Genomic DNA, 27,174 nt, shown 5'->3' with positions numbered 1-27,174 from the left:
GTACTAGTGTAACTATTGCTATAAAGGATTAAGATGAATTTAGCTAAATGTAACCTACACAATTAAAATACAAACATATCTTCATTTGACACACAAACTTGGCAGCAAATAGTTGATTGGTTAACTAACTGGTCAAAATACTCCATCAGCCTTTTTATGTCTGGGGGTAAAAATTATGGGCCAAAGTTTAAACACACATGCTGTGAAATTTTAGCTTCATATACCGAATACAGTTTTGTGAAAAATGGTGTATCGACCTACTATCAAGCCATTTCTTTTCTTAAACTGGTCAAGGAAAAGTCAGATTAGCAGCTGAGAGTGCATTTTGAAGGTTGACATTGTTTTTCACAGTATTTCACTGCTTTTCTGTAGTGCATGTAATACAGAACTTAAATTTGACCTTAGAAACTGCCCATGTTCTGTTTTTGCTGACTTTGCCTCCTGTCGTTAGCTTGTATACTCATAATAAAAGTCGGCACAAAACAGATGATCAAAGAGTTTCACTGACATTACTTGAAAAGTTTGTGTGCCAACAGAAGTTAAACATGCCTTTCACCATTTTGGAAAGTGAAGCAGCTTACAGCAAACACTGTAGAGCGAGTCTGGCTCTCTGGAAACAGAGATCCAAGTGATAGCTCCTGGGAAAATACAGGCATCATAAGCTTTGCAGAAATACGTAAGCCAATGTCGAACAGAATTATCAGTTACAGTCAGTTTCCGTCTTTATGATGACACACTTTTCATAACAGTGAAGTAAAAACAGCTCTTTATCAGTCAGCACACTTATTAGACCCGTCTATGTTTTAAATAAGTCAGCTCGGCTGAACGGATGGAGTTAAAGGTCTGAACCAGAACAACAAAAGATAAGAAATTAAGAGAGTGCATTTGCATTTGTGTAACTTAGCATTTGTTACTTAATGCACTATGTAGTCTTGTATTCATATAATATTAAATTTTAAATTTACCATTTTTAGTATTTTATCATTACCTAAAAATGAGTATTTAATCATACTCCCATAAGTTTATAAGAAATCGGTTCATATACTTGGGCTTTCTGTTCAAGTTTCTTATTAACCGTTGATCAGCACATTCATTTAAGTAAATACATGAATGAAGATTAAGATTTTTTTTTACTTGCATGTGTAAGTTTTGTTTTATTAGAGCAAAACTTGTACATTCATGGCAAGTACAGACAAGTGCAGGCCTGTTTTATTATAGTTTTATGTAGTAGTTTTACTGGAGGGGAGTAAGTGTGTGCACCATCATCATGCACAAGAGAAATTTAGCACCATTCACAGTGTGCAGTGAAGCTATTCTCTGTGTGAGTTTTTGTATTGTACTGGTAATTCATTTAGTGTTTCTGATACAAACACTGTGGGTTTTATAAACTGCAGCTTAATGACTCGTGTTATCGGGAGGAGTAAAGAACATCAGCCAGAGCTTCAATGCAGACACACCTGCTGCAGCTGTGCTAGCATACTGACTGGATACTGTCATGGTGCTTTTATAGGCACAAACAAAAAAGGAAAACATGTAATTCCATATGAATGGTTGATGTGTCCACAATTGGCCAGTATTGTACATTATAACCTTAAATACTTCTATTGTTACCCTTAGGGAAGGGTGTTACTGAAGGCAGGTGGATTTTTCATTCCTGAATTTACAGTAACCACATTACTATAGCTGTCAACAGTTTTCACTGATGATGAAAGCTTTTGACAAGTTGGTGGAAACACAAGAACAGATGGCAAATCTAGTTAAAGCTTTTCATGACAATAGAGGACCAGGCAGTTAAAACCACATCCTAACAGTTGTTCCAGTTACATGTGAAGTTGTTTCACAACATGGCCTTTTTAAAAAAGACTAAGCTAACTCTAGAATAATATGTTGGTAGAAACTTCAGTTGAGATATTTTCCATCTTTGGCTTCCACAACTGTCAGAGGGACTGCTGAGGCAGAGAATTCAGAACAATTGTTTAAAAACCTGCATTGAATTTAAAACAAACACGCAAAGACTCTGTGTATCTGCAGATTTTACAAAGAATAGTAATACTTCTGTAATATTCAACACACTATTAAAAAAAGAAGGGCAGATTTAATAAAATAATAAAAAAAAATATAAACATATCTCCACCATATCAGAGAGTTTTGCATTACATTTTTTTTTCGATCGCTTTGGCCCAGTTCTCAGAGCAGAAAAGTCAGTCTCACTATTCTATTTTTGTCTGTTTTCTTTTGCATATAGTTTAAAGATTATTATTTTGCTTTTCTCAATTTCATCAGTTTTGTAAAATAAATATTAAAATCCTTCGGATTTCACTTTTGTTTCTGAAATATGTGTACACTACATTAGGTCTACATTTTTGCAATACTTCTAAAGTCATTTAAGGTTTTGAGGAAAAAAAACTAAACAATTTGATGACTACGCCTTTAAAGGGTGGTGAAAGGTTTCTATTCATTCATCACAGAGATAAAGTGACTGACTGACTATTCGTTTTTTGAACAATGTAAGAAAGGTTTTGATTGTAGTAGTTCCTTTTGCACAAGAGACTCTGTTATGAAAAATGCTCTGTTTTGAGAATTGCATAAAGAGTGGTTTGAATGACTTTTCTGCTGTGAGAATTGCACAGAAGCAATTGAGAAAAACTGTAAGTTAAGTCATTAGCACCAAAATATTGAGAGACATATTAATTAATTTATATTTAACATAATTAATTTTGACTTTAACATCTCTACAAATTAACCGTTGGTGACCTCGCTCACTTCCTGCAGTTGTTCTTGCTCTCGTCTTTGATCATCTCCTGCACTCCTGGGAGATGGTGGGTCTCTAGGCCCATCACCATGTGATGGAAAACACCTAATGCCAGAGAAAAATAAGACAGTATGCATGGCTTACAGTTAAGCCTGGAAATTTTGCGGCATTAAAAAATGAAACAAAGATGAAATGTCAGACAAAGCAGAACACGAGGAGCTTATCCCCAGAAGTGGATCATCATCCACTGGCTGGAACTACTTTGTATTTGGGACAAATGACATTAACTAAGAACAAATTATAAACAAATGTTGCTGTAGAGTTGTGTTGGCACCACACAGCAACACAACTAACTGAACCACCTGAAAACTCGCCACAAACTAAGATGAATGTACGAAAGCCAAGAAAACCAAAATCATACCTCAATATCAATAAAAGCAAACCTGTACAGTCTGTCAATGTGTCCCAGTGAATGAACACTTTGTCTGCAAATACATTTTAATTTGAGGATTATAGTGAAATGTAAGAGAGAAACCAGTGCCCTGTTGAATCGTTAGTGTTGAACTTTGCGGCAAATGCAATTTGGAATTTTTAAAGAAATAACCAAGCAGTTTACACAGTTTTTCAGTGACCTGTCAAATTGTGTCTGTGTGTGTGTGAGAGAGTGTGTGTGTGTTTGAAGTACCTTTGAAGTTGTCTGGATTTATTAAGGTACCATATTGCAGCAACAACAACATTCAGGAAAAACAAAACACCAACTAGGGCCCAAAAAGCAGAGCATGCATCTACAGACACACATGGAAAAAAAGAATATTGTGTGAATGAGGTAATCCTTTCTCTCCTTCATGGTGTTTAGTCTTTTCAGACATTGTTCAAACACCATGCAGCACTTGTACCAAACATTCTAAAGCTTTTATGCTCTGAAAGGTTCTGAGACAAATGACCATGAAAAGAACTATTTGCTAGGACATGTTCTTCCAGTGATGGAGCTGACTTTAATATCATTTTTGCTCTGTGTGGAGCTTCAGTCATCCATTCATTAACACTACGTTTTATGCCGGAGATGTCTTAAACCAACCACCTCTTTAAGCTGGCTGGTTTTCAGAAAAACATTAGAATGAAGCAACACAAGTAAAGGCTCAAATTAAAATTCAGAAAGATTTGGACAAACTGCACAGCTAAATCCAAGCTGCCCTCACCTGATGCCACATGCACATAGAGCTGACCATGTTTAGTTCCATATGCATTAGATGCTTCACACTGATAGAGGCCATTTAGATCAGAGGTCAGGCTCAGCAGTTGTAGCTCTGCACCGTCGACTTTGATAGAAGACTGCAGCAGAGTCTGGCCAGATCTGGAAAAACATGAACAAGGCTCAACATGAACTATATATATATATATATATATATATATATATATATATATATATATATATATATACATACATATGTATATATATATATATATACACACATATGTATATGTGTGTATATATACATATGTATATATATGTATATATGTATATATACATATGTATATATACAAAAAAAAAACACCCAGCACGCCCCTGCGGGCGGTTTATCCTTCAAGCTCGGGTCCTCTACCAGAGGCCTGGGAGCTTGAGGGTCCTGCGCAGTATCTTAGCTGTTCCCAGGACTGCGCTCTTCTGGACAGAGATCTCCGATGTTATTCCCGGGATCTGCTGGAGCCACTCGCCTAGCTTGGGAGTCACCGCACCTAGTGCTCCGATTACCACGGGGACCACCGTTACCTTCACCCTCCACATCCTCTCGAGCTCTTCTCTGAGCCCTTGGTATTTCTCCAGCTTCTCGTGTTCCTTCTTCCTGATATTGCTGCCATTCGGAACCGCTACATCGATCACTACGGCCGTCTTCTTCTGTTTGTCTACCACCACTATGTCCGGTTGGTTAGCCACCACCATTTTGTCCGTCTGTATCTGGAAGTCCCACAGGATCTTAGCTCGGTCATTCTCCACCACCCTTGGGGGCATCTCCCATTTTGACCTCGGGACTTCCAGGTTATACTCGGCACAGATGTTCCTGTACACTATGCCGGCCACTTGGTTATGGCGTTCCATGTATGCCTTGCCTGCTAGCATCTTGCACCCTGCTGTTATGTGCTGGATTGTCTCTGGGGCATCTTTACACAGCCTGCACCTGGGGTCTTGCCTGGTGTGATAGACCCCAGCCTCTATGGATCTTGTGCTCAGAGCTTGTTCTTGTGCTGCCATGATTAGTGCCTCTGTGCTGTCTTTCAGTCCAGCTTTGTCCAGCCACTGGTAGGATTTCTGGATATCAGCCACCTCCTCTATCTGCCGGTGGTACATACCGTGCAGGGGCCTGTCCTTCCATGATGGTTCCTCGTCTCCCTCCTCTTTCTTGGGTTTCTGCTGCCTGAGGTATTCACTGAGCACTCGGTCAGTTGGGGCCATCTTCCCAATGTATTCTTGGATGTTCCTTGTCTCATCCTGGACTGTGGTGCTGACACTCACCAGTCCCCGGCCCCCTTCCTTCCGCTTAGCGTACAGCCTCAGGGTGCTGGATTTGGGGTGAAACCCTCCATGCATGGTAAGGAGCTTTCTTGTCTTTATGTCAGTGGCTTCTATCTCCTCCTTTGGCCAGCCTATTACCCCAGCAGGGTACCTGATCACGGGCAGGGCGTACGTGTTGATGGCCCGGATCTTGTTCTTACCATTCAGCTGACTCCTCAGGACTTGCCTGACCCTCTGCAGGTACTTGGTGGTTGCAGCCTTTCTAGCGGCCTCTTCATGGTTCCCATTTGCCTGCGGGATCCCCAGGTACTTGTAACTGTCCTCTATGTCTGCAATGTTGCCTTCTGGTAGTTCAATCCCCTCAGTTCTGACTACCTTCCCTCTCTTTGTTACCATCCGACTACACTTCTCCAGTCCGAACGACATTCCAATGTCATTGCTGTATAGCCTGGTAGTGTGGATCAGTGAATCGATGTCTCGTTCACTCTTGGCATACAGCTTGATGTCATCCATGTACAGGAGGTGGCTGACAACTGCTCCGTTCCGTAGTCGGTATCCGTAGCCAGTCTTGTTAATGATCTCACTGAGGGGGTTCAGGCCTATGCAGAACAGCAGTGGGGACAGAGCATCTCCCTGGTAGATCCCGCACTTGATGGTAACTTGTGCTATGGGCTTGGAGTTGGCCTCTAGTGTTGTACGCCACATCCCCATTGAGTTCCTGATGAAGGCTCTTAGGGTCCCATTGATCTTGTACAATTCTAGGCATTCCAGTATCCAGCTGTGGGGCATTGAGTCATAGGCCTTCTTGTAATCAATCCAGGCAGTGCACAGGTTGGTCAGTCTGGTCTTGCAGTCTCGGCTGATTGTTCTGTCTACCAGTAGCTGGTGTTTTGCACCTCTGGTATTCTTGCCAATTCCTTTCTGTGTCCCGCTCATGTATTGACCCATGTGCCTGTTCATCTTAGCCGATATGATGCCTGACAGGAGCTTCCATGTAGTACTGAGGCAGGTTATTGGTCGGTAGTTGGAGGGGACCGGTCCCTTCTTGGGGTCCTTGGGGATCAGGACTGTCCGGCCTTCAGTTAGCCATTCCGGGTGTCTCTCGTTAACTAGCAGCTGGTTCATTTGTGCTGCCAGACGCTCGTGGAGTGCAGTCAGCTTCTTCAGCCAGTAGGCGTGAACCATGTCGGGCCCTGGTGCTGTCCAACTCTTCATACTGGAGACCCTTTCTTGGATATCTGCCACTGTGATGGTTACTGGACCCTGTTCAGGGAGGCCGCTGTGGTCTGCCCTCAGATCCACTAGCCACTGAGCATTGCCGTTATGGGTTGCATCCTTCTCCCATATCCTCTTCCAGTATTGCTCCGTCTCCAGCCTTGGTGGTGCTGTTCTCTCATTGTTCCCTTGCCACTGAGAGTACACCTTTGCTGGTTCTGTGGAGAACAGCTGGTTTATTCTCCTGCCTTCTATCTCTCTGGTGTACCTCCTCAAGCGGCTGGCCAAGGCTGTGAGTCTTTGCTTGGCAGTTTCCAAGGCCTCAGGTATGGACAGCTTGCTGTATTTCTTAGGCACCTTATTTGTCGCACCTTTCTGCAACTCCGTTAGTTGGCTAACCTCCCTCCGTGCTACTTTGATCTTGCCCTCTAGCCTCCTTCTCCATGGAGGGTACTGCCCCTTGTGGCTGTTCAACTTGTAGCCAAGCATCTCACTGATCACTGCTGCCGTATTGTAGATCAGCTTGTTAGTGTCGGTAATCGTGGTTGTAGGTATTGCCCGTAGTGCTGCATTAACATCATCTAGCAGACCTTCTGAGGGTACTTCACGTAATCTTGGTAACCGGCTACGGGGGATCCAGGTTTCAAGCTTGGCCATGATCCTATTTTTCAGGTCAGCTCCTCTCGCACTCAACGATCCTTCTCCTATCCCACTTGGGGCTATGTACCCAATCTCGGGTGGGGGTGATGATATCTCCCCCCTGACCTGGCGTCCTGACTCCTCCTTGCCGTAGCAATATATATATATATATATATACATATATATATATATATATATATATATATATATATATATATATATATATATATATATATATATATATATATAAAAAAACACCCAGCATGCCCCTGCGGGCGGTTTATCCTTCAAGCTCGGGTCCTCTACCAGAGGCCTGGGAGCTTGAGGGTCCTGCGCAGTATCTTAGCTGTTCCCAGGACTGCGCTCTTCTGGACAGAGATCTCCGATGTTGTTCCCGGGATCTGCTGGAGCCACTCGCCTATCTTGGGAGTCACCGCACCTAGTGCTCCGATTACCACGGGGACCACCGTTACCTTCACCCTCCACATCCTCTCGAGCTCTTCTCTGAGCCCTTGGTATTTCTCCAGCTTCTCGTGTTCCTTCTTCCTGATATTGCTGTCATTCGGAACCGCTACATCGATCACTACGGCCGTCTTCTTCTGTTTGTCTACCACCACTATGTCCGGTTGGTTAGCTACCACCATTTTGTCCGTCTGTATCTGGAAGTCCCACAGGATCTTAGCTCGGTCATTCTCCACCACCCTTGGGGGCATCTCCCATTTTGACCTCGGGACTTCCAGGTTATACTCCGCACAGATGTTCCTGTACACTATGCCGGCCACTTGGTTATGGCGTTCCATGTATGCCTTGCCTGCTAGCATCTTGCACCCTGCTGTTATGTGCTGGATTGTCTCTGGGGCATCTTTACACAGCCTGCACCTGGGGTCTTGCCTGGTGTGATAGACCCCAGCCTCTATGGATCTTGTGCTCAGAGCTTGTTCTTGTGCTGCCATGATTAGTGCCTCTGTGCTGTCTTTCAGTCCAGCTTTGTCCAGCCACTGGTAGGATTTCTGGATATCAGCCACCTCCTCTATCTGCCGGTGGTACATACCGTGCAGGGGCCTGTCCTTCCATGATGGTTCCTCGTCTCCCTCCTCTTTCTTGGGTTTCTGCTGCCTGAGGTATTCACTGAGCACTCGGTCAGTTGGGGCCATCTTCCCAATGTATTCTTGGATGTTCGTTGTCTCATCCTGGAGTGTGGTGCTGACACTCACCAGTCCCCGGCCCCCTTCCTTCCGCTTAGCGTACAGCCTCAGGGTGCTGGACTTGGGGTGAAACCCTCCATGCATGGTAAGGAGCTTTCTTGTCTTTATGTCAGTGGCTTCTATCTCCTCCTTTGGCCAGCCTATTACCCCAGCAGGGTACCTGATCACGGGCAGGGCGTACGTGTTGATGGCCCGGATCTTGTTCTTACCATTCAGCTGACTCCTCAGGACTTGCCTGACCCTCTGCAGGTACTTGGTGGTTGCAGCTTTTCTAGCGGCCTCTTCATGGTTCCCATTCGCCTGCGGGATCCCCAAGTACTTGTAACTGTCCTCTATGTCTGCAATGTTGCCTTCTGGTAGTTCAATCCCCTCAGTTCTGACTACCTTCCCTCTCTTTGTTACCATCCGACTACACTTCTCCAGTCCGAACGACATTCCAATGTCATTGCTGTATAGCCTGGTAGTGTGGATCAGTGAATCGATGTCTCGTTCACTCTTGGCATACAGCTTGATGTCATCCATGTACAGGAGGTGGCTGACAACTGCTCCGTTCCGTAGTCGGTATCCGTAGCCAGTCTTGTTAATGATCTCACTGAGGGGGTTCAGGCCTATGCAGAACAGCAGTGGGGACAGAGCATCTCCTTGGTAGATCCCGCACTTGATGGTGACTTGTGCTATGGGCTTGGAGTTGGCCTCTAGTGTTGTACGCCACATCCCCATTGAGTTCCTGATGAAGGCTCTTAGGGTCCCATTGATCTTGTACAATTCTAGGCATTCCAGTATCCAGCTATGGGGCATTGAGTCATAGGCCTTCTTGTAATCAATCCAGGCAGTGCACAGGTTGGTCAGTCTGGTCTTGCAGTCTCGGCTGATTGTTCTGTCTACCAGTAGCTGGTGTTTTGCGCCTCTGGTATTCTTGCCAATTCCTTTCTGTGTCCCGCTCATGTATTGACCCATGTGCCTGTTCATCTTAGCCGATATGATGCCTGACAGGAGCTTCCATGTAGTACTGAGGCAGGTTATTGGTCGGTAGTTGGAGGGGACCGGTCCCTTCTTGGGGTCCTTGGGGATCAGGACCGTCCGGCCTTCAGTTAGCCATTCCGGGTGTCTCTCGTTAACTAGCAGCTGGTTCATTTGTGCTGCCAGACGCTCGTGGAGTGCAGTTAGCTTCTTCAGCCAGTAGGCGTGAACCATGTCGGGCCCTGGTGCTGTCCAACTCTTCATACTGGAGACCCTTTCTTGGATATCTGCCACTGTGATGGTTACTGGACCCTGTTCAGGGAGGTCGCTGTGGTCTGCCCTCAGATCCTCTAGCCACTGAGCATTGCCGTTATGGGTTGCATCCTTCTCCCATATGCTCTTCCAGTATTGCTCCGTCTCCAGCCTTGGTGGTGCTGTTCTCTTATTGTTCCCTTGCCACTGAGAGTACACCTTTGCTGGTTCTGTGGAGAACAGCTGGTTTATTCTCCTGCCTTCTATCTCTCTGGTGTACCTCCTCAAGCGGCTGGCCAAGGCTGTGAGTCTTTGCTTGGCAGTTTCCAAGGCCTCAGGTATGGACAGCTTGCTGTATTTCTTAGGCACCTTATTCGTCGCACCTTTCTGCAACTCCGTTAGTTGGCTAACCTCTCTCCGTGCTACTTTGATCTTGCCCTCTAGCCTCCTTCTCCATGGAGGGTACTGCCCCTTGTGGCTGTTCAACTTGTAGCCAAGCATCTCACTGATCACTGCTGCCGTATTGTAGATCAGCTTGTTAGTGTCGGTAATCGTGGTTGTAGGTATTGCCCGTAGTGCTGCATTAACATCATCTAGCAGACCTTCTGAGGGTACTTCACGTAATCTTGGTAACCGGCTACGGGGGATCCAGGTTTCAAGCTTGGCCATGATCCTATCTTTCAGGTCAGTTCCTCTCGCACTCAACGATCCTTCTCCTATCACACTTGGGGCTATGTACCTAATCTCGGGTGGGGGTGATGATATCTCCCCCCTGACCTGGCGTCCTGACTCCTCCTTGCCGTAGCATTTGTGTTGTACCTCGTCAATCTCTAGCTGTGAGAGCAGTCCCTTCTTTCGAATGTTGGAACACTGAGCTACTAGTTGTTTCGCCGTCATTGTGGATGTTGGGTATCGAAGAATCCATAGGTCCCTCATCCTATTCATGTAGCCCCTTCCGCCGGGGTTACTTGCATAGTAGCATTCCAACAACGCCCTGTTTTCGTCCCTTGCCCAACGATGCCTTCTTGTTCCAGTAGCCCACTTTTCGTCAGGGTGCCCTGGTTCCTCAACACCTGACGCGGACCTTGTTGATCCGGGCGACGTCCGAGCCGGCATGCCTTCATATTTATCTGTCTCGCTCATGTCTGCGGTAGGCTTGCTTAACATAGGGGGTCTAGCCTTAGGACCCTTACTGGATACAGACGCCCCAGGCAGGAATCGAACTTGCGATCCTCTGTTCCAAAGGCGTGTAGTCTAACTACATATATATATATATATATATATATATATATATATATATATATATATATATATAGTATGCACACACACACACACACACACACATACGCAGTTTTTCTTCTCTTAATTACTTTACCTACTCCAGATAAAGTTGGCACTTGGGTTGGCTTCTGTCACACACTCAAATGAGTCTTGTGTAATCACTCTAATATTCACTTCTGTGGGAGAGACTGCAAAAAAAAAAAGACAGAAAACTGTGTTAATCCTGAATTGAGGACATAATAATAATATCGAAATAATGTTTCACAAATGTTTGGGTCTCATTGCATCAGACAAAACAGTCAATCTTTTCAAGACAAAAACAGTAACAAGGTTGTGACTGGCTAATTTATAATCACCTTGATGATGGAAAAAAGAATATTACATTACATGGAAAATCCACCAGAAACAGGACCCCACAGTTGTACCATATCAATAACAATAATGCACTTCTGAATAAGCCTGCTTTTTACTTTCATTGCAACTTCCATTATTTTTGCTGATGGTGTGACCAGCAAACCTCCTCCTCTGCCATTTCCCATTTATATTCAATGACTTACGACTGGAAAGATAAATTACATTTATCTTAACGTTAAGCATGTCGGTCACAAATAACCTTTATGCTTGACAAACAAATCTGAAACAGCTTTTGCTGTGACTTGGTGTATTATTGACATCAATGGTTTTGATGGTATGGCATGTTATGGTTCCTTGCACGTGTGAATTAGATGGGTTGTTAATGACATTTGATGAGAATTTCATTTCAGTGGCACCTTTAGAAATATGTTAACTTAGAAAAATTGGTGATGTGTTCAATACTTATCTGCTGTGTGTGCGTGTGTGTGTAAATATGGGGACATTGTTGAAGTGACAGTGGTGAAAGAGAGAGTGATATCAATAAGTTTTGGAATTTGATAAATTCGGGACATTTAACAGAGTGTATAGTTTTAGTGAATCATTAGTATGTAGTGTAATGAAAACAAAATTGAGGCATTGTTTGCATGTCAAAAGCTGTTATAGAACTTTGTCATTTGCTAAATTTGTCAATAATTTTCTGTTAAATCTAACAATTCATATTTGCATTTCAAGTTATAAAACTTAATTGTTAAAGATTTTTGTGGTTTGTGGCACTCACAGTAGACCTGTATGGTGAAGGGCAGGGTTTCTTCTTTAGACAGGGAGTCACCACTGATGACACACTGGACCTGGTGACCGTTAATCTCTCTCGTAGGAACACCAAACAGAGAACTGACTGTGGTAGTTGTATCGTTGTCATACTGTGTGGAGTTTGTTGTCGTCCTCACTTTGTCTCCCAAAGCATCGGTGAGCCATCTCACCTCTGCAGGAGGCTTCGATCCAGCAGCCGTGCAGGTAGCAAATAAAACCTCTTCTGTGCCCAAAGTGGGAAGATTGTCCTTCACATTTGTGAAAGGAGGCACTAGGAGAGTTACAGCACTAAAATAAATCAACATGCAAGCAAGATGGTGGAAGTAACTCTGTCTCTGTCTCACGTACAAGAATATTAGAATATTTGAAATAAAGTGTCTTTTCATACCAAGCAAGTTCAGAGGTATCTCAGTCTTCTGATTTCCACTGGGAAACAAGGTGAAGATGCATGTGTAGCTGCCTTCATCCTTCAGGGCAACATTGGATAACTGGAGAGTTCCATTTTTGTTGTTAAAATTCCCGATATATTTAAATCGATCATCACGTCCATTGACAAACTGCACTCCCTCTCTGGGTAGGATAGTGAGGAAATTGTCATTGTGAGGTTTTTCTCTCGTCCTCCTCTGCCAGGTAATCTGTGTCAGGTCGTCATTGGTGTCAATGACATGGCACGGTAAAATAGCGGTACCTCCTTGAACCACTGTCACACTTGCACTGATCATCCGGAGAGCTGTAAAGTGAAATACTGTTAAAGATCAGAAAAAAAGTAAAAAAAAAAAAAAAAAAAAAAAAAAAAGAGTGTCCAAGAATTTTTGGGCTTCACAATTAATCAAATATGAATCTTGATTTTAGTTTTACACAATTAAATGAATATGGCTGATACTGAAAACGTTTGCACAAACTTTATGCCTGCAAGTGGCAATAACAGCTTTTTCCTACGCATTTCTCGCGCTCACTTTATAGAATTTCGAAAAAACATCGGCGCAAATTATAAGTCTGTATCATAATGCCTGGTGTTTTCGTGTTTGTTGTTTTTTTTTTTTTTGTTTGTTTGTTTTATTTTGCGAGTTGGTTATTAGATGCTGCTCTAGCCAGCCAGAGAATCCCCCGCCGCCCCGGCCGCAAGCAGCATTAACACCTCGCAAACGGAGGGCGCTCTTACCCCCAGCAAATGGGCGATAGAAAACCGATCGGTGCCTATATGCCATTCCCAATATGCGCTGGCATGATGTCGGAGCAGCATGAGTACGAGTAATTTTTTATTTTTATTTTTTTCCCGTCATGCCGCCCCCCATCACGATGCCGACCCGGGCAACCGCCCGTGTTGCCCGTATCAAAAACCGCTACTGGGTAAAGATAATAAAATACACAATTTTTTAAAGCTTTAAGGTCACAGGTCCTGAGCATCTTCTGAGTATGTCTCCTTATAATAATAATAATAATAATAATAATAATAATAATAATAATAATAATAATAATAATAATAATAAATAAACACTGATTTGGACAACACTAATATAATACAAAACATAATTTCAGTCATCCGCTTCAAAATCCCCACATTCTTCCCTGTCAGATTTTGACAACAATCAGTTAACACCTGCCATTTTATCTCATTTCAGCCCAAGCAAATCCAAGCATAAACAACAAAAAAAAGAAAACTTTCAACATACCGTCAGCTTCTCTGGTCAGCAGGAGCGCAGATATTAGCAAAAACACGCGGTTATCGCGGAAAAATAGCGTGGCATGACTTATCGCGGCAGTTGGCCATAAAAACACAAACGAAAGTAGCAGTTCCATCCATTCGCCCATATCTTGCCGTTACCTCGTGGCTGCTCTCAGAGGAAGAAAAAACAGAAAGGACATAATGGACACGGTAAGGCTTTACTTAAGTCACGTAACCTGGATCGGCCCCTGGGACACTTGTGCTGGGTCTTATAATTATGAAAAGGGAATAATTCCCCTTTTCTCATTATTATTTCTGCTTTGGATTGTGAAGACATTCATTTTTACAGTCAGATCCAAAGTGTAATTACATAAATGACGGCTTATTGGAATAATTGCCGTCATACCAGAAACATACAAAGAGACTGATGGGTGAGACAGGGGCGCGCTGCGTTGTAAAATTATTAAAGTATTTTAATAAAAAGTCGCCTCTAAGAGGGTCAAAATTTTTAAAGTTACAGGGAATACAAATAATATCAGGCTGACCCTGCCACAATCTGACCCCCTGTCCATGAACAAACAGAAGGCTAGTGTTTCAGCTACATGTGTTTTACAACAATAAAATAGACAATTGTTTTAATTGATGCACTCAGAAAGGTGTATTTTTGGTTCCAGCAGACATAACTTTTAGCGACATACAACAATCAGAGCAAATATTATTTTTATATAACGTCTGAAAACAAACACAGAGCCGTTATCTTGTTGAGAACATGTTAATGTTATATTGAGGGGTAAAGTGTATATGAATCCCACAGGCATGATTCTACTCCTATCAGGCAAAACGTCCTCTTTTTAAATAATAATAATAATAATAATCATCACTTGAGAACAATAAACATATCATTTTTATATCATAACCTACAAACTAATCTAATGTAATTTCCTTTCCAGTCACCTTTCTCACTCACTATGTATTAACAGATCTCTCTGCATTGAATCATATCTGTTATTAACCTCTGTCTCTCTTCCACAGCATGTCTTTTATCCTGTCTTCCTTCTCTCACCCCAACGGTTGCAGCAGATGGCCGCCCCTCCCTGAGCCTGGTTCTGCCGGAGGTTTCTTCCTGTTAAAAAGGAGTTTTTCCTTCCCACTGTCGCCAAAGTGCTTGCTCATAGGGGGTCATATGATTGTTGGGTTTTTCTCTGTATCTATGAAGCGCCTTGAGGCAACTTTTGTTGTGATTTGGCGCTATATAAATAAAATTGAATTGAATTGAATTAATGTAAACGATGATTTTCACTTTTTCACCAAGTTATACATCGCTACTTTCACCTTTAGTTGGTTGGAATGGAGTCGAAGTTAATTGGATCCGCTTTCCCTGCCAGTGCGCCATGGCACGACACTTTTCATCACTTTTTGACAGGAAGCCAAGACTTAGTATTTGCCAAAAAACATTATTGCCCGTATTTAAACTGTTATAAATGACTTGTTAGCCTATAATCTGTGAAGCATATCTCAAACATATTTCTCATGAATGATATAAAGCCAGTTTGAGCCACAGACAGACGGTAGAAGCTCCAGTCAGTTTTTGGCAAAGTGACTTTTGTATCTCCTTTATTTATCCAGCTGAAAAGTCTCATTGACAGTAAAAAAATGTCTTAAAAAAAGACAGCTCTGGCCAATTGGGCAGCAGACAAATAAATATAATAGTTCTATAAAGATATTGTATGTGGCCAAAACACACTGGATGATTTTATGTAGGCACAATAATCCAGAGTCATAAAGTTATTTGCAAAACTGGCGTTTTCTTTATTTTATATATAACCCCTTTCATAAATTCTGCTGACTATAGTCTATTTACTAATATAGTAAAGACATTACACTTTACCTCGCAGAACAGAATTTAGTGGAGGAGATGAAATTGTTGGAAAGCAGGACATTTGTGGATGTTTTTTTTTTTATCTTTAAAAAAAAAAACTCAGTCTGCATCCTGCACTCAATCGTTACATTTTCTATAAGAAACAATGAAGTGAATTCGAGCCCTCACCTGCTCCCTAACACGAACAAAAATAAGACAGTTTGTGGCCTAACTGGTGCAGACAACTGGGGAACTGAAATATAAAGTAGAAAAGGGGTAGTTTGTTAGTCAGTGAGGAGAAAGCTGTTAAATTAAAGGTTTAAATAATATGTCATCAAAGTAGCACTTCCCTTTGTGTCTAGGTTGGGTACAACTTCAGGAAATGAAATTGAATAATTTGCTCGGATTATATTTTTGCTTGCAGATGTTATGACATGAATATAATTCCATAGGGCAACAACAGATGAGAAATTAACTTCAATATCGATTAACTGGATATTATAAACTTAAATACTTCCATCGTTACCCAGAAGGAAGGACTGTAGGGAGCAAAATTAGTATTTTTATTATTTTTTACTTATATTTATCACCATGGTATGTGCATCACTGAATAACACATCACAGTAAAGAGCTCAACTTAGCTTCCCAGACTTTCTTCTAATAAGCAGATGTGGAAACAAGCAATTATAAAAATTACAATGACTACATGCTTACTACTGCTGCAAGCACTTTCAACTGCTGATGAAAGCAGTTTAAACTGTTGGTGGAAACACAAGTACAGATTTCAAACCGTACCTACACCTGTTCTTCAGGTCTGTCGGTGGAGCCGTTTATCCTTTTTTTCCACAGCTGTCAGATTGCTGAGGCAGACAATTCAGAAGATTTGTTTAAATTTACATTTAATTTCAAATCTTTAAAGATGTTTTATATAAAATAATTTAGTATTCAACACACAATGAAAAAGATCAGTTTTATTCCTGAGCTGCTTATTTTATTTAAGAGCAATGTTTTTAAAAGTTTTTGTAAAACTAAACATATCTTCAGTATTTTCATAACAGACAGTTTTACATTAAATAAATTCATTAGTACAAGAATATTTTGAGACATATTTAACTTTGAGTGAAACAAAAGAGAACTAGGACCAGGGGCCCGTTCTTCGTACCTCGCTTACTACATCCAAGATCAAATCATCGTGCCAACTTTGAGCTCGCTATTCCGGTTCTCCGAACACACCTGTTGTTGACGATTAGTACAGCTGGATGAAGTAATGTGAGATCACTGGGTGGCTTAAAAGGGGCTACGCATCGATAGTAGAAACATTGATCGGCAACCCTTTGATTGGTTGGCGAAAATGTCGAAGGAGCGCGCTCAGTATTTTTCGGCAGCAGAGCAAGAACTCTTGATTGAGGGATTTCAGGAGTATCGCTGTTGCTTTCGTATAAATGAAGCGGACATACCTGAGTGGCCGCGATCTAATCCTGTTTACATAAAGTAAACCTGCTCCCTGCTATGACAGCAAGTCCCTGATGAGCTTCGGAGAACCGAACGATCCAAGATCACGCGAAATCGTCAACAATCAAATCCAGCGAACTTACTTAGCGAGGTACGAAGAACGGACCCCTGCTGTTGTTGTTGTTGTTGTCCATGCTCTTGTTGCTCATAATTTGCTGTTCAAAAAAATAAAATATAAAAGAATGACACAGTATGTACAGTTAGGCCTTCACAATTTACTCACAATTATGTAACAGTACAATAACATTTTTGTTAATAAAATCAATGAATAATTGTCATGAATGATTCCATCCATTCGCTTCCGCTTATCCTTTTCAGAGTCGCGGGGGGTGCTGGAGCCTATCCCAGCTGTCATAGGGCGAGAGGTGGGGTACACCCTGGACAGGTCGCCAGTCTGTCGCAGGGCCAACACACAGGGACAGACAACCATTCGCACTCACATTCACTCACACATTCAAACCTAGTGGCAATTTGGATTATCCAATTAACCTATCCCCACAAGCTGCATGTCTTTGGACAGTGGGAGGAAGCCGGAGTACCCGGAGAGAACCCACGCAAACACGGGGAGAACATGCAAACTCCACACAGAAAGACCCCGGCCTGATGATGGAATTGAACTCAGGACCTTCTTGCTGTGCGGCGTCATGAATGATTATTATCTCAAAATAAATCAAAATAACTGATTATCATGTTGGCCATGATCATGTAGAAACACTGACCCCAGTATATGAAATTGAATTTTGTTAGTAGAATTAAATGTTGAGCTATTCCAAATGTTTTATACGTTCAGTTTTTTTAAACAAAATTTTGATGCTGGAAAATTTTGTTTGATCTGTACATAGAATATCCCTTTTATGAATATCCCTTTTATTTCTCCTTCCTGGATGAAGTCAAGTCTATTGTAATCAAATCAAATCAAATCACTTTTATTGTCATATCACATGTGCAGGTACATTGGTACAGCACATGTGAGTGAAATTCTTGTGTGCGAACTTCACAAGCAACAGAGTTGTGCAAAATACAATAATGTAAACAAGCAAAATACAAGAATGGCTACATCTGAAACTAATAAATATATGTACAATATATAATAGTATATGCATTTCTGGATGTGTATACTAAATATTTTTCTACGTGTGTGTGTGTGTGTGTGTATACACATATTTTACAAATTAAATAGAGTAAACAATAAATAAAATATATAAAAATATACAGAGTTGAGACATGTGCAAAACAGTGGCATTACTGTACAGTATGTAGTGCATAATGTTAAAGTTCCAGTTGTGGAGGTGAGGTGTCTATGACGTGTTCAGCAGTCTGATGGCCTGATGGAAAAAGCTGTCTCTCAGTCTGCTGGTACGGGACCGGATGCTGCAGAACCTCCTTCCTGATGGAAGCAGTCTGAACAGTTTATGGCTGGGGTGACTGGAGTCCTTGGTGATCCTCCCCGCTTTCCTCAGGCACCGCTTCCTGTAGATGTCTTGGAGGGAGGGAAGCTCACCTCCAATTATCCGTTCAGAGCACCGCACTACTCGCTGGAGAGCTTTGCAGTTGTAGGCGGTGCTGTTGCCATACCAGGTGGTGATGCATCCAGTGAGGATGCTCTCAATGGCACAGTGATAGAAGGTCCTGAGGATGCGGGGGCTCATGCCGAATCTTTTCAGTCTCCTGAGAAAGAAGAGGCGCTGCTGCGCCTTCTTCACTGTTTTGTTTGTGTGTACTGACCACGTAAGATCCTCAGCCAGATGTACGCCAAGGAACCGGAAGCTGCTCACTCTCTCCACAGCAGCGCCGTTGATGGTGATGGGGGTGTGTACTTCTCTGCACCTCCGGAAGTCCACTATCAACTCCTTTGTCTTTGCGACGTTGAGGGTGAGATGGTTGTCTTGACACCAGTGGGTCAGGGCGCTGACCTCCTCCCTGTAAGCCGTCTCATCACTGTTGGTGATAAGACCCACCACTGTAGTGTCGTCCGCAAACTTCACAATGACATTGGAGTTGTTAGTGGCTGTGCAGTCGTAGGTGTAGAGTGAGTATAGGAGAGGGCTCAGTACACACCCCTGTGGAGCACCAGTGTTCAGTGTGACGGGGGATGAGGTGATGCTGCCCAGTCTGACCACTTGGCGTCTGTCAGACAGGAAGCTAAGGATCCAGCTGCAGAGGGAGCTGCTCAGTCCTAGATCCTGCAGTTTCCTGTCCAGCTTCGAGGGAACGAGGGTATTGAATGCTGAGCTGTAATCTACAAACAGCATTCTCACATACGTGTCTCTCTTCTCCAGGTGTGACAGGGCAGTATGTAGTGTCAGGGCTATGGCATCATCAGTGGACCTGTTGTGGCGGTATGCAAACTGTAGAGGGTCCAGTGAGTCGGGTAGTGCAGAGCAGATGAAGTCCCTGACCAGCTTCTCGAAGCACTTGCTCACGATGGGGGTCAGGGCTACAGGTCGCCAGTCGTTCAGTGAGGAGATGGTGGAGGATTTGGGTACAGGGACGATGGTGGCCATTTTGAAGCAGGCTGGGACTACAGACAGAGAGAGGGAAAGGTTGAAGATGTGTGTGAACACTCCAGCCAGCTGAGCCGCGCATGACTTGAGGATGTGGCCGGGAATCCCGTCCGGACCAGTAGCTTTGCGTGCGTTCACCTTCCTGAAGCACTTCCACACATCCTCCTCAGACACAGTGTGCGCACTGACGTCATCCGCGGTGCGCACACTGTCCGGTCTCATGGTGTTCGCTGTGTCGAATCTAGCGTAGAATACGTTTAGATCCTCACACAGAGAGGCCGTGGTCTGCGGTGTGCTGGTTTTCCCTCTAAAGTCTGTGATCGTGTTTAGTCCCTGCCACATACTCCGAGGGTTGTCAAACTGTTGCTCCACCCTGTCCCTGTACTTACGTTTGGCTGCTTTGATCGTCTTCCGGAGTTGGTAATGTGCGTGTTTGTAGTCCGATGTGTTCGCGGAGGCAAAGGCGGTGCTCCGTGCCGCCAGTGCCGCGCGAACATCTCCGTTAATCCAGGGTTTTTGATTTGGGAAGGATTTAACTGTTCTGGATGGGACGACATCTTCCACGCATTTCCTGATAAATCCACAGACTGAGTCTGCGTACTCGTCAATGTCCCTAGCAGCCACGTAAAACATTTCCCAGTCCGCGTGATCAAAACAGTCCCGCAGCGCAGACTCCGATTGGTCCGTCCAACAATGCACCGCCCTCCGGGTTGGAGCTTCCTGTTTCAGCTTCTGCCTGTAGGCGGGCAGGAGCAGGATGGAGCGGTGATCTGATTGGCCGAATGGGGTGCAGGGGAGGGCTTTCTACGCATCCCGGAAAGAGGTGTAGCAGTGGTCGAGTAGCCGGTCTCCACGAGTGTTGAAATGGATGTGTTGGTGGAGTTTTGGTGAGACTTTCTTCAGGTTTCCCTTATTAAAGTCTCCGGCTGTGATAAACGCTGCCTCTGGGTGTGCGGTTTCCTCGCTGCTGATCGCGCTGTACATGTACTGTACTTGTACTTAGCTAAGCAGTGCACTTTGTTTTTACAGAATGTATCAACTTCTTAGAGTTTCTTTGACGACATCTGCAACTTCCAAACAACTTTCAGATTGCAAATGCCACACGTAGATTCCTCTCCATACTTTCTACCTGTTAAATTTATGAAGAAATAACCCAGAAACAGTCCAAACAGCTTTTGAGAAAATTGCTGAAAGAATTTGGAGCGCCTCAAAATAAAGACTGCATAAAAAATCAAACATATTTTTTCAAAATTTTTGAACTGAAGAGTTTTCAATTTGAATAACTGCATATGCTTTGACATCAGAGGAATAACATATAATTCTGCATATTAGTTACATGCAAATTAATGTTTGACGTACCTTTGAAGTTTATAAAAGTACCATACTGCATCCCCAACAACATTCAAGGAAAGCAAAACACCAAATAACGCCCAAGCAGCAGCGGATGCTGCTACAGAGACAAAATAATGAAGAATATTATTAACATTAACATATTATTCATTCTCATTTTTGCACTATTTAGTTTTATAATTCACATTTAGGTGATTCAGGCACTATTCAAACAACATGTACGCAACACAAACCAAACATAGCAGACCACAAAGAACACAATTCACAGACCAGCTTGGTTGGAGCCAAATAAATGCCTCTGGTGCTTTTTGCCGGCACCAGAGGCTGGTAATTTTTGCTGGTAATTGTGCTACTACTGTGAAAAACAAAGAAAGTGGGAAGGTGAAAGGTGTGTTGGAGTGAGAGAGAAGGTAAGGCAGAAGTGGGGGAGACAGTGGGTATTCATGTAGGTGAAGGGAACACATGTTGAAGTGTTTAGTAGGTACGGCGTTGAGAAGAGAATTGTAGAAGGACAGATGGTAGTAGACAGAAGCGGTCCTAGCCTGCTTGGTGCCCTTGGCGAACACTCCCCTCCCCCCTCTTGTGGAGTCTTGCCTGGTGTAGTAGACCCCAGTCTGTCTCTGTCTCTCTCTGTCTCTCTCTCTCTCATATATAACAACTTTGTTGTACTGACAAGTTCTGAAGCATGAAAGTAAATGAGATAAGTTGATATGACTGTGAAATGAACCTATCACAAGCTGGGACCTGCTCTGAGTTTCAAATGGTGGAACTGGTGTGACACAACCACTTCTTTAAGCTTAAAAGATCAAATAGCATATCAGAAAGACACAACGTCCTCAAAAGGTCAAATCTAAAAATCAGAAACAAATTCACTGCACAGCTAAATCTAAGCTGACCTCACCTGATGCCACATGCACATAGAGCTGACCATATTTTTTTCCATATCTGTTAGATGCTTCACACTTTAGATCAGAGGTCAGACTCAGCAGTTGTAGCTTTGCACCATCTGCTTTGACACCAGGCTGTGGCAAAAGCTGGCCAGATCTGGAAAAATATGAAAGAGCTTCAGTTATTAGCTTTTTGAGCTAACCATTTGCTTACGCACACCAAGACGATGTATTCTTTAATTTCAACCTACTTTGCATAGCCCAGGTAACTCACATGTTTACAGTCTTCTATATAAGTTCATAACTTAAGAGTATTAAATATGAAACAAATTCTTCAGTTAGACCTTTTCAAGTCTTTTCAACGCAGAAGAGCTCGCTCCCCAATCCTTCCCAGCTACACACCTCATAACATTAATAACTTTTTTGCATTTGGTTTCAATCTGGTCAATATGCTCGAATCACCATTCATTTCCTGCACGATCTTCTTCTTCTTCTTCTACCATTTTAACGGCAGCTTGCATCCATAGATGTTGCATTACTGCTACCCCCTGGAGTTTACTTATATCACATCTAACTCTTTAAATCCTCTTAAATAATCCTGTATTTCTCAGAAACTGAAGAACCACTCCTTTCCTTTCTTGACATCCTAACCAATCAACCGCCTTTTCAAATTTGAATTCCCCCGTATTTCCCATTTCTACCCTCATCATTCTCCTATAGTTACCATATCTCCTGCACTTAATAAAAACATGTTCAACCGTTTCCATAACACCACACCATTTACATAACCCCTCAATTGTTTCCCCATCCTTAAACGACCATTCAGGCAACAATGCCCTGTTTTTATTCTACTCATATAACAATCTCCTCCTGCCTATTCATTCCTTTATTTCTTTTTACTTCTACTGTATTTTGTACCCAGTAAAATTGTCTCCCTCTAGTTTCATCATTCCATTTTCCATAACTTCTTACTTTCTTTCCAAACTATACACTTTCCTTCAGATTTAGATAATGGTATCTGAACATCTACGTCTACTCTTTTAATAACTTTAGCCATCTTATCCGCTCTTTCATTAACCATATCGCCTTTATAACTGGCATCAACGTTATTACTACACTTTTGCCCTGTTCACACACTCTGTGGTGAGCAAACATAACTTCATACAGAATGTTCTGATCATTACTTGTATTCACATTTTCAATCCTTAACACAGCTGACAATGAATCACTGCATATTATTACTTTTGCAATTCTGCTGTCTTCCACCCATTCTAATGCCATCAATATCGCATATAGCTCTACTGCATATATACTCAGAAAGTTTATGTTCTTTTCCCAAACTTGATATTTAATTCTGGAACTACCAGTTGCTTCACTTTCTGGATCTTTCAATCCATCTTTGTACACCTGCACATAGCCACTGTACTTGCCCTCGAATTTACTGTAAAATTCTTGACAAAGATCTGTTGTGACTTTTGATATCCACATATGTTCTATCTACTTGGACAATCCCATGTCCAAGTGGGCCTTAAAGGCCATACCACTGTCTGGCTGAATTATTTGTCATATACCTTAAATGCTCTTGCTCGATCATCCCCAACCCATCCAATACTATTATTGAACTCCTTCCCTCTTTCTCCACAATGTTCCAACACCTTCTTTACAGGATGATTCTCATTGGGACCTTTCAAAGAACCCAATAGTTAACCATTAACTGCTGCCTTCTAATATGCAGTGGCTTTTCTACTGCTTCCACCTGAAGAGCACATCCCACCCATCACCTTCACTCAATACCAGGTTGAGATGCAAATGAGGAGACTTCACTCAGGCAAGTCTGCTGGACCAGACGGAGTGAGTCCCCTTGTCCTCAAGACCTGTGCCCCCCAGCTGTGTGGAGTCTTTCATAAACTGTTTATGCTGAGTCTGAGTCTGCAGAGGGTCCCGGTGATGTGGAAGACATCATGCCTCGTCCCTGTACCAAAGACGCCACGTCCCAGTGGCCCCCAGGATTACAGGCCCGTGGCACTGACCTCCCACATCATGAAGACCCTGGAAAGGCTCATCCTGGACCAGCTGCGACCCATAGTAAGACCACATCTGGATCCCCTTCAGTTCGCTTATCAGCCTCGTCTCGGAACAGAGGACGCCATCATCTACCTGCTCAATCGTGTCTACACCCATCTGGACCAGCCGGCGAGCACTGTGAGGGTCATGTTTTTTGACTTTTCCAGTGCTTTCAACACCATCAGGCCGACCCTCCTGGGTGATAAGTTAGCAGCGATGCAGGTGGATGCTTCTCTGGTGTCCTGGATTGTTGATTACCTGACAGGAAGACCACAATATGTACGTCTCCCACAGTGTGTGTCTGACAAGGTGATTAGCAACACAGGGGCACCACAGGGGACTGTCCTCTCCCCCTTCCTCTTCACCCTCTACACCACAGACTTCAGCCACTGCACAGAGACCTGCCATCTTCAGAAGTTTTCTGATGACTCTGCGGTGGTTGGATGCATCAGCAGGGATGATGAGACAGAGTACCGGGCTGTGGTCGACTCCTTTGTCACGTGGTGTGAGCAGAATCATCTGCAGCTCAACGTGGCAAAGACCAAGGAACTGATCGTGGACTTCAGGAAGACCAGGAAACACTTGACCCCTGTTTCAATCCAGGGGGTCAGTGTTGACATTGTGGAGGACTATAAATACCTTGGAGTACACATTGACAATAAACTGGACTGGGCTAAAAACACCACAGCACTTTACAGGAAGGGCCAGAGTCGTCTCTATTTTTTGAGGCGACTGAGGTCCTTCAACATCTGCCAGAAAATGCTGAGGATTTTCTATGAGTCTGTTGTGGCCAGTGCGATCCTCTATGCTGTTGCATGCTGGGGGAGCAGGCTGAGGGTCGCAGATGCCAACAGACTTAATGAACTGATCCGTAAGGCCAGCAATGTTGTGGGGATGGAGCTGGACTCCCTCAAGGTGGTGTCGGAGAGGCGGATGCTGTCCAAGATAAAGACAATGTTGGATAACACCTCCCACCCACTCCATGACATGCTGGTCAGTCACAGGAGCACGTTCAGTGAGAGACTGAGATTACCGAAAAGCACCACTGAACGACACAGGAAATCTTTCCTGCCTGTGGCCATCTCCCTGTACAACGCATTCACTTAACACACTGTTTGCTGCTACAACTACACATGTTTCTTTTCCAAATATTTATTTATAAGTGACTTATGTATGTATGTATGTATATATATGTATATATTGTACTATTCTTAGTTAGCGTATTGTCTGTCTTGTCTTAATGTTGGTTTAAAATGGAGCACTGTAACAAAAAATAATTTCCCCCAGGGATCAATAAAGTATTCTGATTCTGATTCTGATTCTGATTCATACTGGCGTTGTTTCATCCGCCCCTTAACAAATCCACAACACATGAGCTTGGATAACATCCAGCTTCTTTAACCAAGTTTTAGCCGCTGCCCCATACACCACACATCCATAATCAATCCTTGATCGAATTAATATGACACAGATACTTTTAAGTGCATTAAAATTGGCACCCTATGACAACCCTGCTAAACACCTCATGATATTAAGAACCTTTTTACTTTTCTCCACAATGTGCTCTCTAGTTTTTCAAGTTAACTTCCTATCAAAAACTACTCCCAAAAAAACAAAAGCTCTCCACCCTTTCTAACCCTTCCCCATACAAGAACAACTGTATATCTTTACCCTATTTTTCTATTTGTGAAAAACATGACTTTAGTTTTCTCAACAGAAATTTTAAACCCCACTCCATTCCCCACTTATCTATCCCCTCTTGAATTTTTCATAACTAGATGGTCAACATTCCTCCCCCTTACCCAAGTCACTCCATCATCAGCGAGAAGTCATTTACCAAAACTATCAGATATCTCTTTAAAAATATCATTAATCATAACCGAAAACAATGTTGGACTTACGACACTTCTCTGCGGGGTTCCATTTTCTGTTTTGCATGGCTCTGACACATGTGTCCCTAGCTTAACTGTTCTCCCACAAAAGAAATCCTTTATCCAGTTAAACTTTCGTCCTCCTATTCCTAAACCAAACAATTTAATCATCAAACCCTCTCTCCAGAGCATATCATATGCCTTTTCTAAGTCATAGAACACAGCCACCACCACTTCTTTATTAATCTGTGCATTCCTAATTTCATCCTTCAGACATAAAACCAGATCCATAACTCCTCTTCCCCTACGAAAGCCACTTTGGTACAATGCTAACATATTGCTTGACTCTAAGGAGTGAACCTACCTCTCATTCACCATCCTTTTCATCACTTTACTCACATTAGAAGTCAGAGCAATGGACCTATAATTCCCAGGATCACCATGGTCCTTCCCAGGTTTCTTTACTGGCATAATTATTGCTTCACTCCCCCACAGCAAGTGATATGCATTAAAATCTCCACACCATATAATATCTCCTTTCATAACCATTTCTTCCAGCTTACTTGTTTCCAGCTTTTTACAAGGATTGTAGAAATTAATAATCCTCATCACCTTCCTTCCCAACCATACCTCAACCCCAACGTACTCGAACTCCCCCTTCCTTCCAATTTTCCTATATGGTATCCCTTCCTTAATCAATGTCAGACACCCCCCTCCATTCCCCTCTTCCCTATCATACCTAAAGTCCAAACAAGGTTTTAATCATGTTTCCTGAACACAGATTATTTCAGGCTTTTCTATTTGATCATAAAGAAACTGCTTAAAATCGTGACCATTTGTTAAAAGACTCCTTGATTTCGACTGCAAGATTAAGATGGTTACAAGAAAAGTTAACCACCACACCTCCTGGTTCACCTGACAACTAAGCTCGCCTCTAATATCCTCCCATCTGATATTCTTCATGTCTAAACTATGACATGCTGCTTTAACAATAATCTGAATCCTCGCTGTTTTTGACTTTACATCTGACGTTGCATTTATTACCCCCGCGATGAATGTCACCATCTTCTTCTTCTCTTCCTCCATTTTCTTTTCTACCATCTCCATAACCTTGTCCAGCCTCTCTTTCTTTCTTTTTTACATGCTTCTACATACTGTATGTTTCTTTTTGCACAACTTTTTCCACAACTCTCCTCTTTGGAACAAAGAGTTGTTTCATCACTTCACACCCCCAAAAAGCAACACTATGTTCTCCACCGCAACTACAACATTATGGCTTAACTCCCACGCCACACTTCCCATACTCATGGTCTGCAGAAAACTGAGCACACCTTCTCTTCCTTTTATACACCTTGGCAATATGTCTAAATTTGTGGCAATTAAAACATCTCAGTGGCTTGGGTACAAATTCCCTCACACCGAATCTTACAAACGCTCCTTGGTCATTCCCCTTACCTCTTTAGCCTCACCATTTCTTAACTT

The 27,174-nt window shown here is 42.8% G+C and overlaps 1 protein-coding gene across 1 annotated transcript; it reads right to left on the bottom strand.

Moving 5' to 3' along the window:
- Nucleotides 1-419: 419 nt before the first annotated feature.
- Nucleotides 420-13,816, bottom strand: LOC146690731 (nectin-4-like). Its single transcript, XM_085433797.1, has 7 exons — nucleotides 13,654-13,816; nucleotides 12,369-12,710; nucleotides 11,949-12,251; nucleotides 10,911-11,004; nucleotides 3,952-4,106; nucleotides 3,438-3,537; nucleotides 420-2,857 (listed from the first exon to the last, which is right to left on the bottom strand). Exons 1-7 carry the CDS (start codon nucleotides 13,790-13,792, stop codon nucleotides 2,740-2,742), a joined length of 1,251 nt encoding a protein of 416 aa, XP_085289923.1. The 5' UTR covers nucleotides 13,793-13,816; the 3' UTR covers nucleotides 420-2,739.
- Nucleotides 13,817-27,174: the final 13,358 nt, after the last annotated feature.

This window comes from Copadichromis virginalis, linkage group LG16 (genome assembly GCF_057382275.1).
Source record: "Copadichromis virginalis isolate Kocher_CV1m ecotype Utaka linkage group LG16, C_Virginalis_male_GT1.1, whole genome shotgun sequence".
NCBI classification, from domain to species: domain Eukaryota; kingdom Metazoa; phylum Chordata; class Actinopteri; order Cichliformes; family Cichlidae; genus Copadichromis; species Copadichromis virginalis.
Note: the sequence above shows the minus strand (reverse complement) of the source record. Positions and strands in the feature narration are given on the sequence as shown.

What these genes read in the sequence shown, in the direction of transcription:
- LOC146690731 (XM_085433797.1), bottom strand. Translation starts at nt 13,792, where the DNA reads ATGGGCGAATGGATGGAACTGCTACTTTCGTTTGTGTTTTTATGGCCA. An exon ending in GATACCTCTGAACTTGCTTG is followed by an intron (nt 12,252 to 12,368) that starts GTATGAAAAGAC and finishes TAACTCTCCTAG; the next exon opens with TGCCTCCTTTCACAAATGTG. An exon ending in CTATGTGCATGTGGCATCAG is followed by an intron (nt 3,538 to 3,951) that starts GTGAGGGCAGCT and finishes GTGTGTCTGTAG; the next exon opens with ATGCATGCTCTGCTTTTTGG.